Source organism: Equus przewalskii, chromosome 1, assembly GCF_037783145.1.
Source record: "Equus przewalskii isolate Varuska chromosome 1, EquPr2, whole genome shotgun sequence".
Classification (NCBI taxonomy): domain Eukaryota; kingdom Metazoa; phylum Chordata; class Mammalia; order Perissodactyla; family Equidae; genus Equus; species Equus przewalskii.
The window spans coordinates 144,199,373-144,215,250 of record NC_091831.1 but is presented as its reverse complement, the minus strand read 5'-3'; the positions used below and the strand labels follow the sequence as shown (position 1 = coordinate 144,215,250).

The 15,878-nt window shown below is 41.6% G+C and overlaps 1 protein-coding gene across 4 annotated transcripts in view; it reads left to right on the top strand.

Moving 5' to 3' along the window:
- Nucleotides 1–15,878, top strand: part of SQOR (sulfide quinone oxidoreductase) — a 44,729-nt gene extending 28,851 nt beyond the window's left edge. For 3 of the 4 annotated variants that reach the window (XM_070581172.1, XM_070581161.1, XM_008524834.2), the window contains exons 5-10: nt 2,748–2,942; nt 4,900–5,109; nt 9,781–9,964; nt 13,777–13,844; nt 14,120–14,298; nt 15,566–15,878. In XM_070581172.1, coding sequence (XP_070437273.1) covers nt 2,748–2,942; nt 4,900–5,109; nt 9,781–9,964; nt 13,777–13,844; nt 14,120–14,298; nt 15,566–15,623 — 894 coding nt within the window. In that variant the 3' untranslated portion in view covers nt 15,624–15,878. Of the gene's footprint in view, nt 1–2,747; nt 2,943–4,899; nt 5,282–9,350; nt 9,744–9,780; nt 9,965–13,776; nt 13,845–14,119; nt 14,299–15,565 lie in introns of those variants that run through there. The other variant, XM_070581180.1, reaches the window with a different exon arrangement.

The following is a 15,878-nucleotide window of genomic DNA, read 5'->3' as shown; positions in this document are numbered from 1 at the left end:
GCTAGGAAGTTGGATGCTATCAGACAATTGTGAGATTCAAATTTATTTTTCTAAAATATCACAGAGTAAGTCAGTAATTACAATTTCCAGAAGCTTGTTGGGCACTGTGGATAACATAAACAGTTGGAGCACGTAAAGTGTAGTGGTACCCAGGTCACAAACTGCAGGACTGTGGTCCAGGCAAGGGCCCCAGGGGAGCTGGCTCAGTAAGGGTCCTTGAAGTGTATTTCTGTCTAAAAAACTCTAATCATGCCATGTCCAGGGTGAGGGTGGTAAAAATGTCCTGGTATGTGTTCTGTGAATGTTCGAAGAAGCCATTCATTGGTGTGAACGTTGTGATGAGGTTGAGTCTTGGTGCCATGGGTCATGAGTCTCACAGAAGGACCAACGGTGGAGTAGGCAATATAGAGAAAGGTGCCAGTTACAACTTCTGGGAGATCCATGCCTCTAAGAAAAGCCCCACCAGGGTTGCCTCAGCAAAGACAGCGCATCTCCATGGTACTGTCTCCCCGCAGCCCCAGTACCATGTGAGGAGGCCTGTTGGAAGAGACCAGTGCTGAGAATTATTTGCAACCTCTTGCAGCAAACCAAGAAACAACAATATTTAAAAGTAGCTATTATTATGGAGTCTCTACTGCGTGCCAGAGACCATGCTAGGAATCTAACATTGATTCCTCACAACTGCTTGTGAGGTAGATGTTCTTATTTCCACTCCACAGATGAGGAAACTGAGGCTAAGAGGATGTAGGTAATGTTACCAGGGCTACTGTATTACTTGGTGCTCTTTGACTGCAGATCCTAAAGTACTACTCAGGCTAGTGTACAAAAAGGGGGATTTATTTGATGGGGATACCAAGGTGTCTGGATCTCCAGGGTAGGAGTGTAGATGGGCCTCCAGAAGGGCTGGATTTCCGATCTGAGTTCTCTTGGACCCCAGGCAGCCTCTCTGCCCACCTGTCTCTGTCTGTCTGTTCCACTGGCTCCATGGAGTCTCTGCAGCATGATGACCTTCTCGCTGCCTGCTCAGCAAAGGGGGAGGCAGATCTCATCTCTTTCTCTGACCCTCACTGCCTCCTTCTGCTTCAGAGTTCCCCAGGAGGCCACTTGCATTGGATGAGGGCCCATAAACTGCCCTTTATGACCAGCTGTCCCTAAAATGACTTGGTTACTACTTTATGGCACCTTTTCCCTTAGCAATGACTTCTTCAAACTAGAGAAAAACAATGAAGGCCATAAGAGATCAGCTGTTTATTTATCTCTTGAATAGTGAGTTGAATAGTGAGGAGATATGGAGGTCCTGTGGGAAGAGCCCTAGGTGGGGATCGGGGCATCTGGCATCTAGTTCTATAAGATTCTAGGTGGGTCTCTCAAACTTGCTTTATTTCAGTTTCCTCATCTATGTCTATGGGCTGATAATATTTCCCTACCCCATTCATAGGAGCATAGTGAATATCCAAGTTATCATAGGTGTGAAACTGCAGAAACATTAAAAGGCAAGGTGATTTTATAATAATAAATAATTGTTGTTGAGGTTGCTAATATAATTACTTGAACTTAGTGGGAGATATGATCAGTAATCAGGGGGATAGTTGCTCTTAACGTTGAATGTTATAGACACGATCACAGGACTCTGTTTCCTTGGGACCTGAGGGATAGGTGTCCATGACTCCAGAGATGGTCAGTCTGAAGTCTGGAGAACAGCCTGGGAGGTTCTGAAGGACCAGCCTGTCTTGATGACTGAGTTTTGATGGTTCCCTGCTCTTGCTGGAAGAACTGGTGCTCAAGTCTCTTAACTCAATCTCTGCCATCTTCACTGCACTCTGTGAACCTTCTAACATTTAAGACAAGTGTCCAGTTAATCTTCCTGGCAGGAGTGCACTAACACTCATGGAGCTCTTACCATGTGCATGTCATTTTTCTAAGCACTTTACATGCATGGTCTCATTTATTCCTGGCAACAGCCCTATGCAGCAGTTACTTCTATCCCCATTTCACAGATGATGAACAAAAGCTTCTCATGTGTGTCAGAATCACATGGAGCGCCTCTTAAAACATTTCTGGGCTTGCCTCCACCTTTCTGATTCAGTAGGTCTGTGATGGGGCCTGATAATTTGCATTTCTAACAAGTTCCCAGGTGGTACTGGTCTGGGGACCACATTGTGACCCACTGGTTTAGAGATATAAGGTAATTTGCATTAGGTATTAGCGTTAGGTCACAATGCTCATAAGTGGAAAATCCAGAACTCAAGCAAGGTCTGGGGGTTCACAAGTCCGTATTTTTAATTACCTGCCTTTACCAAGAGTTTGATCTTGTCCAACCTAATAAAGGGGAATTTAAGTTTGCAATTACAGACAACGTGGCTCTCGGTTCTGCTTATCATGCTTCTTCTTCCCAGTAAGGCAGCTGGTTCTCCAAAAAGGAGGTGTGGCTGGCTTCTTGTCCTCACTCTCGTGGTGGAAAGAGATATGTTCAATCATGGTCTTAAGGCCAGGGAGGCAGAGGGGTTCCCCTGGGCCAAGCCCTTTCTGCAGCTTGACAGGTGACTCCAGGCACCACAGCTCTGGTCTTAGCAGATTTCCCACCCCCCTGCCTGCTCCATTGTGTGTGAGTACTGGGGGCTAATAACTGTACTGAGACATGGTACAATACTTGAGAGCTTGTAGAAATGGCCGAGAACAAGGCCTATAAACAAGAACTCCATTTGCACTTTTGTTAAAAAATAATTTCTTCGTGTGCTTTGTTGCAGATTAAAGGCCTACCTGAAGGTTTTGACCATCCCAAAATAGGGTCCAATTATTCAGTTAGGACAGTAGAGAAGACATGGAAAGCCCTGCAGGACTTCGAGGAGGGCAATGCCATCTTCACCTTCCCAAATACTCCGGTCAAGTGTGCTGGAGCCCCACAGAAGATCATGTATTTATCGGAAGCCTATTTCAGGAAGGTATGCTTCCTTCCCAGGGACAGAGGCAAGGAGGCAGACGGTGCTAATTCAATGACTGCCAAAATTCCATTTTTATTTGTGTCAAATTACCTTTTCTAAACTTTTATTATATATGTACAAAATTATATAACTGGAAGTTTTATAAAATGGAAAATGGAAGAAATCACTCATAATCCAATTGCTTTAATATAGCTGCTGTCATCAATTTGACATGTCCTTCCATTATTTCCCTATACCTGTTTTTTTTTTTTTAACATGGTTACAATCATACTATGTATACAAATTTAGGTGTACTGCATGTTATTAAATAGTCTTTGTAACATACTTTTTATTGTGTATATAGAAGTCTACTGGAGCAATATGTTAAAGATTGTTTAAATATTTCCATATAGTTAGACAATTAGTTGCATATTGTTTAGTTTTATACATAATGACCTCAACTGCTCCACCTTAAGTTCAAGGTTATGAATATTTTCTGGCTCTTGATATATATTTTTGGAAATATAATAGGCAAAATGCCAATTCTAAAGGCAATAGAAAGTTCATGTAGAACTTCAAACCTTAGTGGATGGGGCCGCCTTGTGGCCTAGTGGTTAAGTTTGGTGCTTTCCACTTTGGTGGCCCAGGTTTGGTTCTCGGTTGCAAACATACACTACTCATGGGTGGCCATGCTGTGGTGGTGACCCACGTATGAAATAGAGGAAGATTGGCACAGGTGTTAGCTCAGGGCAAATCTTCCTCAAGCAAATAAGAGGAAGATTGGCAGTGGATCTTAGCTCAGGGCCAATCTTTCTTGTCAAAAAAAAAAAAAAAAAAAGAAACAAAACTTAGTCAAAAGAGATATTTGGTTGGGCTGCTTTCTCAGCATTCTTCAAACACCCTGTGTCAGAGCCAGTGTCTGCAGCTCCAGTACACCTGGTGTGAAGCTGTGGGGAATCTGCTCTCGCCCTCCTGCCTTTGTGTGAGATCTCACATTTGGTTTACCAAAGTGTGATTTGACTCGAGATGGTGGCAGGATTCAAAGCAGCCTGTGGTTCTGTAAAGGCACAGGTGGGGAGAAGGGGAGGGAAGATGGGACTGAAGAGGTGGCACAGGTGGGGAGAAGGGGAGGGAAGATGGGACTGAAGAGGTGTTGCATGTGCGCCTGGAACCAGCACTGGGAAGCCCTCACCTGAGTTCTGTAAACCTGCACCAACCCTGTGGGGTGCAGAATGAAGGAACAGTTCCAGTCATCATTTCTGTTTCTAAGAGAGGCCATTCTGGCTCATGAAAACTCTGGGTTGGCACAACCTGGAGTTTTTTTGAGGTTCTTACCCACCTAACTTCTTTCAAATAGTGTGATCCAGGTGAGCAAATCCTGAAAGGAGCTGAACAGAGGAGAAGAGGAAGAGACTAGCTCTTTCTTCCCTCCCACAATACTCTGTTCATAACTCTTTTCTCCCAAGTCTTGGATGGCCCGAGAGGAAGTTTCTCTTCCAGCTGCCATAAGATCTTAGGCCTTCAGGAGAATACTAGCCTCTCTGAAACATGTGAACAGTCCTGTAGCGTACGAGCCAAGGGGATGGAACTTTGTGTTGTTCACTGTTGCCTCCTCAGCACCTAGAACAGGACCTGGCCAACCCTGGGACCTCATTGAATATTTACTGAGTGAATGAACAAATGAGTATATGAATAAACAATTCAGCTCCATCTTTCCCTGGACTTGACCTTCATCTCTGGCCCTTAACTGAACAGTGTCCACCTCAACCCCTGGTTCCAGTGTACACTTAGTTGCTGTGTCGCTGACAGAAAATAAGGAGGAGGCAGTGGATTGGTCCACACCTCACCCTGCCAGTAAATAGTGACAGAGAAAGCCAATAAGTTCTCTTCTGAGGGTTTCACTTTTTGTCTAGGTTAAAAAAAGGTTGCTGGAGCAATGCTTTGGTGTTGGTTGTTTCTATTCTTTCCTTTTTCCCAGACAGGGAAGCGATCCAAGGCCAATATCATTTTCAACACTTCTCTGGGAACAATTTTTGGGGTTAAGAAGTATGCAGATGCCCTGAAGGAGATCATCCAGGAGAGGAACCTCGCCGTTAACTACAAGCAAAACCTCATTGAAGTCCGAGCCGATAAACAAGAGGCTGTTTTTGAGAATCTGGACAAACCTGGAGAGACCCAAGTGATTTCAGTGAGTGGCGAGGTTAAGAGGTCAGCTGAACAATGCCATCGACGCAGGCGACACCATGGCTCCCACCTTCCTGTCTGCCATCATCATGTGCTGCAGGAGGCTGGTTACAATGAGCATCTTAGGGCAGTGATGGGGGGGAAGGTGGACCAAAATGGGTGGAGAAGAGAGAGAGGTAAGAGGCTGTGTCCATGGGAGGTGAGGAGGGTTTATCTAGGGGTATTTAGGGAATTTTTATCCTATTTTGTGTCTCTACTTTTCTTGGCATTGAGTCACTTGAAGCAGCCAAAAAATATTTCACAACTTCATGATTACCCAGAGTTCAGGAAGCGCTTCCTTAAATGCAGGATTTGGTGACTGTCTCACCTTATGTGAGAAATAGCCCTGCTGTGGGTAGTTCAAGAATGACAGGGGTGTCTTCTGCCTGTGGAAGAGGCTGTCTTTAAACATCTTTCACCTGAGCCTAAAAGGAAGCACTTAAAATCCTTGAAGATCTGGTGGAGATACACCCTACGTGGAAAGAGCTAGCCTTTGTGTATGGGCTTGGCCTCTATGTCTGTTTCTTCTGGGAAGTGGGAATAGTACTTTTGTAGAGGTGTATGAGGATTAAGAACAAGCTGTAAAGGCATCTGGAGATGCACGCATGGAAGAGTCATTTGTTTATATCATTCTGGAAAGATGTTAGCAATGAGAAAACTGCACAGTCACATTTTATTCATTTAGCATTTTTTAGAAGGATGAAGGATTCCATAAAAAGAAATTTTGAGGTGAGCCAAAGATTAATCTTCCAAATATTAAAACTTCACATTTTAAGCTTTTTAGTGCAAGCTCTTTCTAAAATGTATTACATACATCGTTCCTTTCTTAAATGGTGTGTATTAATTATCATTTAAAATGTCTCTGATGACTCAAAGTCATAATTTTTTAAAACTTTTATTTGGAAGTAATCTCAAACTTAGAGAAAGTTGCAAAAATAAAAATAGTGCAAAGAAAACTGTATGTAACCTTTGCTTAGATTCACTTATTACAGAGTTTTATCCCATTTGCTTTATCATTTGATCTCTTTCTCTTTCTCTTTGTGTATATAATATAATATAATATAATATAATATAATTTAATATAATTTTGCCAAAGCTTTACAGATAAGTTATGTCCATCATACATCATGGTCTTTTATCCTGAAAAACTTCAATAAATTTCCTAAGAGTTATGGATATTCTCTTACATAACCACAGCATAGGTAATTCAGTAAATTTAGCATGGATACAATATTTTAATCTACCATTTGTACTCCAGTTTTGTTGGTTGACTCAATAGCATTTATAGCACAGTCATGTGCCACATAATGATGTTTTAGTTAGTGACAGACTGTATATACGACGGTGGTCCCTAAGATTAGCACCTTATAGCCTAGGTGTGTAGCAGGCTGTACCATCTAGATTTGTGTGAGTACACTCTGTGGTGTTTGCACAGTGACAGAATCGCCTAACGATGCGTTTCTCAGAATGTATCCCTGGCGGTAAGTGACGCACGACTGTATTTCCCCCTCCAGGACAAGACCCAGTCTACATACAGTCGGGTGTTGGATTTAATTGATGTCTCTCTGTAGCCTCCTTTAATCTGGAACATTCCCACAGCCTTTCTTTGTCTTCTATGACGCTGACATTTTGGAATAATACAGCCCCCGTCCCACCGCTTTTATCTTTTCATTGAATGTTCCTCATTTTGGGTTCGTCTATGTTTTCTTATGGCTAGTTTCAGGCTATGCTTTTTAGACTGAAATACTGCATAAGTGACGTTGTGTCTTTCTTGGGTACCACATTTGAAAGCACACTATGTTCATCTGCCCCTCATTGATTATGTTCATTTTGATCACCTGTCAAGATATGGTCTAGTTTCTCCACTGTATAATTATTATTCTTTTTCTCCCTTGTTACTAATAAGAAGTCTGTGGGGAGACACTGTTGACCATGCAAACACCCTACTCCCTACTCATTAAAGTTTCCCACTAGATTTAGCATCCACTGATGATTTTTGCCTAAACCAGTCTTTACTGTGGTGGTTGCAAAATGAAGATTTTCCAATCCGGCATTCCCTCCACCTTTACTGGTAGGCTTCTTGGCATTCTGTTAGCAAAAGCCCTCCCTTCTCTCTTAATTAATTAATTATTGGTATGAACTCATGAATTCCTTTTTTCCCCTCAATGGTTTATAATTCATTACCATCCTTAATTATTTTGGTGCTGTAACTGTCCCAGATTTGGTCTTTTATGAACAAAGTGTATGAGCTTGAGTGCATGAGCTTAATTTTGTTATTTAGTCTTTTTTACTTCGGTTCCTGCTGTGCTGTGGATAGCTGAGGTTGCAGACAGGGACTGAGATAAATAAATGATTATTGTTTTCCTAAAGGGTTATAAGGAAAGAAGATATTTGTGCCTCCTTTGAATTATAAGATTTCAGATGAGATTTTCTTTCTGGACCCAATTTCACTCTTAAAATGTGAATTTTAAAAAAATCTATGAAAAGGCTTTAAAGCAGTAGGTCTCAGCCCTGGCTGCACATTGGAATCACCTGAGGGGCTTTAATTATGCTGATACTTGGGTCTAACCCCCAGAAATTCTGATTAATTAGACTGGGATGTGGACTGAGAATTGAGAGTTTCAAAAGTTCCGCTATTGATTCTCATGTACAACCAGGATTGAGAACCACCACTGTAAAAGAATTAAATGCACCCGGTGATCACTTGTAGACAGCTTGTGAACGGCTCCAAATCTCCTAGATTTGTAAAAATCTAAGCCTGTTTTATATCGTGGAGTCCTAGAACGAGAAGGGATTCTGGAGATTATCTGGTAGAATGCCTTTCTTTATAGACAAGCAAGTGCAAGATGAAGTCATTTGTCCGAGTAATAGCATTCTATTTTTCATTGTAAATGAACCTGTCCCTTCAACCAGAGCTTCTAAGACTGTCATCTACAGGTTCCATGTGTCAGAATCACTACAGGATTTTGTTAAAGTGCAGATTCCTGTACTGTACCCAGACCTGCTGGATTGGCAGCTCGGGGGGGTAGGGCCCAGCAGCCTGCATTTTCCACAAGTCTTCCAAATGCTGCTTATAAACATTAAAGTTTGAAAACCACTACTCTGAATAGATTATTTACGTTAGTGAAGGAAAACCAAGTTATTTATCTTATACAGTTTATGGAAAGAATGGATAAAGAACAACATACAACTAAATGCTCAATGTTAATTTTCAATAAATCTATAAAGCAGACTCTAGTATTTCTCTTGTGTAGGATATTAGCTCAAGTAAAACTTCATGTCTCCACAATGATGATGTGGAAATATTTAACTTTCCTTCTAGAAAAGATCTATGGAACTCATGTGTACTTCTGTAACTCAAGCCAATTAACTCAGATAGAGATGACTCTAACAAGATTTAGCTCTCAACTAAAAAAGTGGTTCTAGTTAACTGCAGAATTACAGACATGGCCTTAATAATTTAGCGGATGATGGTTGTTGACCAGTCCATCCATTATTTTGCAGACATGTGCTCAGTCTGCATGTTCGTTAACAGACCCAGCTTCAGGGACCCATGCCCGTAAATATTACCTTGCAGAGGAGCACTGACCATTTGCAGCACATTTTCTGCCTGAAGGTTAATTAAGCTTATAATTATCTGAGAGTGGGAATAAATAGAGGTCACTTCCTAACTCCCCCTGCCATCAATGATTGCCAAGCCCTGATGAAGGCATGGACCTCCTTATGGAAACCAGGGGCTATTGACTATCACAAGTTTGGGATTATCTTAAGATGCTAAAGTTTTCACCATGATGAAATGTTCTGTGCACGTTTAAATCAATTTGAAATTGTTATATGGAGTTTATTAAAACTAAATAAAAGAATAAAAAAACTGCAAAAATATTACATAAACAAAAAAGAATATTTCATAAACAAAAAAGTTAAATGAGCCATCAAAATCAATCAGGATGGGTCAGTGCACTGTTGCCAAGGGTAACCTTGGTATAGGTATTTGGGAAAAAGTCCACTCTGCCCACTACACTGTTCAGTAAACCCAGTATTCAATCAGACCCCTCTCTCCTCCAAAGTGCTAGCCAATATTCTCACCACCCTTTATTCCATCTTAAATTGGTGTTTCTATGGTTTCCCTTATGTGTTTTGAGAGTTGACCCTATTTTGGAATGATGCTCATTTACCAGCTCCTAACGTGGCCTTTCCAAATTTCAGGGACTCTGAGCACCTCTTTGCAGAATAAAACTGAAGTACCCAACTTCACGAGGCGACAGCTGAGAGTCAGGGAGAGAGTGGCTGAGTTACACCACCCCCTTTGTTTTAGTAATAGTAGAAACATCGATGGATTCTTTCAGAATGTTAGTGAGGTATTTTGGATTCCCAGTATTTCAGATTCCCCCATGCTTACTGCCAAAGGGATCACGTGGACTCTATGGGGAGACCAAGTCAACCGAGAGAATGGTTGTTTTGTCACCATACTGCATGGGAGCATGTAAGATCTTGGAGAGAGTGCGGATCAGTATCAGCACTAATTGTATAGTGCTCTGTGCAGCCATAGTACAGCGTAAGGGAGATGGCAGGAGAGCTTGTGGGGCTGTAGAAATATGGAAAAAAACACAAATTTGGAAGTTCTTCTCTTTTTTAGTATGAAATGCTTCATGTTACACCACCTATGAGCTCACCAGATGTCCTCAAGACGAGTCCTGTGGCTGATGCTGCTGGCTGGGTGGATGTGGATAAAGAAACTCTGCAGCACAGGAGATACCCAAATGTGTTCGGGATTGGGGACTGCACCAATCTTCCGACATCAAAGACAGCTGCTGCAGTAGGTAAGATGACAGCTATGTTTCTTTCCCATTCAAGGTTATGTCACCCTAAGTCACCATCATAACCAAAACAAAAGTTTGGCACAAACAGCATTGCATTAATAATGAGGACACTTCTGTGGCCTAAAAATGACTTTGACCCCCCTGACACAGATGCAAGTTGTCAATGAACCTAGTGTTGTGTGAAGAAGAAAGTATCTGTTGAGTGCTTTGCACAAGAATACATGACCTCATCTGCCTTTTCTAGGTCAGAGAGGCTGTTTACAGGGGAGGAGGCATTAGAGAGAGGGTACCACTTTTCCAGCTCTCAGGAATTCTGTTACTTCTCATACTGCCGCGCTTGCATCTCTGGCCTTCTTCGCCCTTTACACCAGACAAGTTGGCAATTTTTCTTCTGCTTGAAACATCGCAGAGCTGGGGAAACATTTGTTTCCCCAGAAAACACATGCAAGTCAATGAAAGCTTGCAGACCAGAAAATTGTTCTGTTAGGACAAATACAGTGGAGCGTGCCCTGATTGGTTTAAGGCCTCAGCCTGGAAAACTAAATTCTTCACTTCGATGTTCTGCACCAGCAGTGATGGGGAGAACTGCCTTTTAGATTCTGGCCTCGATAGATAGGAACTGTCTTCTTTAGCTGCTATAAAACATAGACCTCCCTGCTGATGGGAGTGGTGGTGTTTTGTGTGAATTAAACACCTGCAGAACATGTGTTACTTTCACTGACTATGTCAACCCGAGAAAGACTTTCTAGGAAATCCACTGAACATCTTTCTCATTATTAGCGGTAATTACCCCTAAACTTTTAATCTCGAAAATGTCAAACCTATGAAAAATTTGAAAGAAAGTACAATCAATACCCATATACCCTCCGCATATTAACCAGTTATTAATATTTTGTGACATTTGCTTTATCACTCTATGTACGTTTTCTTGCTGAGTCATTTGAAAGTAAATTTTGACATTGTGATACTTTACCCTCAAATACTTCAACCTGCATCTCCTAAGAAAAAGGACTTTCTCCTCTCTGTCCACAACACCATTATCGTGCCCAAGAAATTGAACATTGTATTATAAAATCATCTCATATACAATCCAGTTCAAATTTCTCCAGTTTTCCTAAAAATATCCTTTTATCTCCCTTCTGCTCCCTACACTCCCCTTAAATCCATAAGCTGGTCAAGGGCCACACACTGTATTGGATGTTGTGTTTCTTTGGTTTCCTTTAATCTAGAACAGACCTTCTGACATTTGTTACTTTATTTTCATAACATTGGAATTTTTGAAGAGTCCAGGCCAGTTATGTTGTAGAATATTTCACAATTTAGAATCATCTAGTTGTTTCCTTAAGATTAGGTTCAGGTCATATGTGCCCCTTGGTTCTCTCCACTGTACAAATGTCTTTTCTCTTTGTGATTTATGGGTAGCCGGTGGGGTGACCCTTTGAATTTACATTTCTCTTAATGTGAGTCGGCTGATTTTATGTGTGGAAAATATATAATTCCTGTGATGTGTGTGAGGCCCAGATTACCCAACTTTTGGCCTACTTCAGATAAACATACATTTAGTTCAGTGTTCCAAATGGATAATATTAAATATGGTAACAAAAAGTTATGGGTGAAAAGTCTTGCTCCCAGCCTGCCTTCCGTCTGCTCAGCTCCTACATTCCCCCTGACCATGTGGAGAGTGTCTTTGTTGTTTTTACATGTTTTTTTTTTTTTTTTTTTTTACAATTTGTATTCTGTTATATGGTTGCTCCAGAATTTATTAAGAAGTCCACACTTAATTTGTATTTGTGCTGTTTCCAACTCATTTTTATTTCCAACAGTCCTGCAGTGAATGCTCTTCCTTGTATGTCATTTCACAGGTGTGAAAGTCTCTTTGCTCTTCTCTGTAGTGTCTACAGAACAATAGTCCTGGCTCTCCCCAAGCCAAGTGGATCTGCATTTCTCACTAGGTTCTTCTCCCCAAGTCCCCTGAGTATCCCAAGGCCATGCTTGCATTTGTTCCACAAATCCATCCTTACTTGCCACCAGCCAGGTGTCTTACCTCAATCCGGACCACTATGCTTTTGTGAGCCAGACCCCATCTTACCACACTGAATCAGACTTTTCTGCAGCTCATGCCTCTTCCTCTGCTTTTCCCTGCCCTGAGATTCTGCCTTCATTACCCACAGCACAGCCAAGACCAGGATGTGGCATTTAACAAAAGTTGACGAAGGCTTGGGCATAACAGAAGGGGATTAAAACAGAAACAAAACCAACTCACATACGCCTCCACACACGTACACCTTCAACCTGGGCAGTGTGAGTGCCTAACCTCTCGGAAGCAGGTGGCACCCACTGGCCAACTTCTCTCCTTTTCTGTGGGCCTTGATGCCCTGCTGCAGCGGCCCCTGGGGTCTTCTGAGTCCAGATTCCAAACTCTTTATGGTCCTCAAAGAGGAACAAAGTTTTCCAAAAGGAAAATATGATCATTAGGGCATATTACCTGGGCCACAGTGAAGACAACTAGTTATATTTTTAAACAGAGTTATTTACTCCTCAGTTTTTGAACTCCCTCATTCCAAAAAAAAAATTCATTTCTCTTTTGATTTGGGCGTGAGAAAACCACAGCCTGCTGGGCAGATGCACCTGCTGCCTGCTTTTGTACAGCTGGCTGAGGACGTTTTCTACCAATGAACATTTATAATCGATTTGATGGTAGGAAACAATAACTCCTTTTCTTATCCTAAGAAAAAGAAGTCCATTCTTCTCATTAGTAGACCTGTATTACAAAAATTATTATATTTTGAATTTTTGTTAATATAATTTTTTATTTTCTCTCTTGTTACATAATATCTTTGATTTTTGCCTCTCGGCCTGCAAGGTCTAAATTTTTCTTTACAGAAAAAATTTGCTGACCTCTGATTTCAGGGATTGCAAAATAACCACTTTACTGATCATTTTACAGTATAAAGGTAACCTATTTTTCCTCAAAAGTAAATCCAGTCTTCCACCTCTGGAGACACAAACTGCTTGTATTTGTAAAAGGGCAGGTTTAAGTATTCAAAATTGAGCACAGCCTAGGATTAGATGATATTAAGGAATTATTGTAGTATTTTGCATGTAAAAATGCTATAGTGTTTGTGTCTAAAAAATTCCTCATCTATTAGAGATATACGCAGACATATTTATGGGTGAATTGTTATGATTTGCTCTAAAAATACTCTAAGAAAAAAGAAAACTCATGTATGATGGGATAGATGAAACAAGAACTGCAGAGTTTGAAAATTTTCATAAGGAAAAAGGCAGTCTCCCACTCTTGCCATCAAAGACTAAAAACATCCATCTGTCTGTCTGTCTATATCTGGTCCAGCCTCAGCCAGAGCAGTCCAGTAGAGAGGAAAGCTCAGTGTGTTGCCTAATTGGATATACCTGGGGCTACCAAGCTAGGCTGTCTGAATAGGGATACAGGGACATCCCAGATGGCTAGGGCATGCTGGGCACACAGTCCAAGCTGACACCATCGACCCCTAGGAGGAGGCGGGGTAGGGTTGGGGAGGACCACCCTTCTAGTCCCCTCATTCAAAATTGCCAGAGGGAGCTGGCTCTTCAGTTTCAAACTTAAGGAGACATCTGTGAGGGCCTTTGGTGTACTGAAGAACCCCTTCGGGCAGCCAGAACTTTGAGTGGTAAGAAGGGTCGTGGTCTAGTTAAATCTAAAGGGATGGGGAATGGAGCTTTCTTAACTGGTTCCTGTGAAAGTTATTTGCAAATTAGTTTTCATGGAAAATCTGGATGCTTATATTTTTCTGACTTTTCCATTTCTCTTATAGCTGCCCAGTCAGGAATACTTGACAGAACAATTTCTCGGATTATGAAGAATCAAACCCCAAGGAAGAAGGTTTGTGTGCCTTGGAAGAATCACTGTCCTAATTATTGTCTTCCATTCTGCATGGAAACAGGGTTTTGCCACTTTCTTAGTTTCTGTACTACAGGCAGTGATTTTTGGAATTAGTATATTTTTTGTTATATAATTTCCATTTTTCATTGTACAAAATATTAGAATATACAAAAAGAAAAAACTTGCAACTTCTCAGAGTAAATAATAAGTTCTAAAGTGTCTATATGATACTATGAAAAAAGCCACTTTCTAACTCAGTCCCATTACAATTTTAGTATGATGGCTACACATCGTGTCCCCTCGTGACTGGCTACAACCGTGTGATTCTTGCTGAGTTTGATTACAACGGTCAGCCACTGGAAACCTTTCCCTTTGACCAGAGCAAAGAGCGACTTACCATGTACTTCATGAAGGCCAACATGATGCCATTCCTGTACTGGAACATGATGCTAAGGTAAGTGCATCGCCTGGGGTAGAGGATGCCTTTTAGCATATTGCACCCACTTGTGCAGGGTGGTTGTTTTGAGGGCGCCTTCCAGCTTTGGGAGAAACCATGACCCAAAGCAGGACTGACAAACGGGATCCACCTTGCTGTCCCATTTCTCACGGATTAGTAAGGGCAGCCTGTGAAGGATTCTGAAGCCTCAGCCAGACTTGGTGGGAAGAGGCTGCCTGGGTGAGGGAAAGGCTGTGGCACATCTACCACCCACAGGGGACATGGCCTCTTCTCTACATTATTGGCAGTGACCATGCCTTTTGTCTTCCATGTTCTGGCTCTCTCTAGCTGCTGGATAAATAATAATAATAATCATAGTAAATCACTTTCACATGTCACATACTTTTTCATCTGCTACCTTACTTTTGTTTTTATTATAAGAAAAATAAAACAGTGATTAAAAGCATAAGCTTTGCAGTCAGACCTGTGTTTGACTCATGTGTCTGCCATTTACTAGCTGTGTGTTCTAGGGCAAGTTGCTTAAACTCTCTGTGCTTAGGTTTATTATCTTTAAAATGAAAGTTACATTGCCTACCTCACAGGATGGGGATTAATGAGATAACACATAAAACACAGCTACATAGTAGGCATTCAATAAGCAAATAGAGTAATAAAAACTAATAATTCCTCTTCTTTGTTCCAAAAAATAAAGCTCTCATTTGACTTCTCCAAACCCCTGTGAGATAGGTAATTCATGATATCTACACTACTGGTTTTCAACCAGGGTGATTTTGCCCCCCAGGGGGCATTTGGCAATATCTGGAGACATATTTGGTTGTCACGCTGGAGGGGATGCTACTAGCTCCTAGTGAGCAGAGGCTAGGGATGCTGCTAAACATCCTACAAGGCAAGGACAGTCCCTACAACAAAAATATCTAGTCCAAATTGTCAGTAGAGCTGAGGTTGAGAAACCCTGACATATACTTAACTTCTGAGCAAATGAGCGTAGAGAAGATTGCAGTTTGAATGTATTAGAGGCTTCATACAGGTTTTTGAACTGAGTCAGCTTATCCAGGCTCACATATCAAGTCAGTGTCAAAGCCAGGACCCAAAGCAGGATGTCCCTTCCTTGTCACGGGATCTTTCTACCTCACTAAAGAAATCTTGCTTTATGTGCTAATAATCATGCTCTGTGAGCAGTCTGCCTTCCCTTTCAACATCCTGCTGGCTGAAGTCACCCCCACCTTTTCTGAGGCAAATCTCTTTTCCATGTCATTTCTTGCAGGGGTTACTGGGGAGGACCAGCCTTCCTGCGGAAGTTGCTCCATCTGGGTATGAGTTAAGGATGGTTCAACACTTGCTCTCCTTGGATGGCGTCTGGATAAAAATCACAGTCACTGATTGACCAGGAGCAGCATTAAGAACTCAAAACCTAACCCATGAAGAGTTTACTGCTGGATCATGGTGACCAAATGCCTCCCTTTTCAGTACCTGGATAGCCACCCTGCGGGTTGCCCAGGATGAGCTCGGTTCTTCAGAATATCCAAATGAAAGAATGGACTTCTATTTTTGAAATAAAAACTTGTCATTGATTGAGA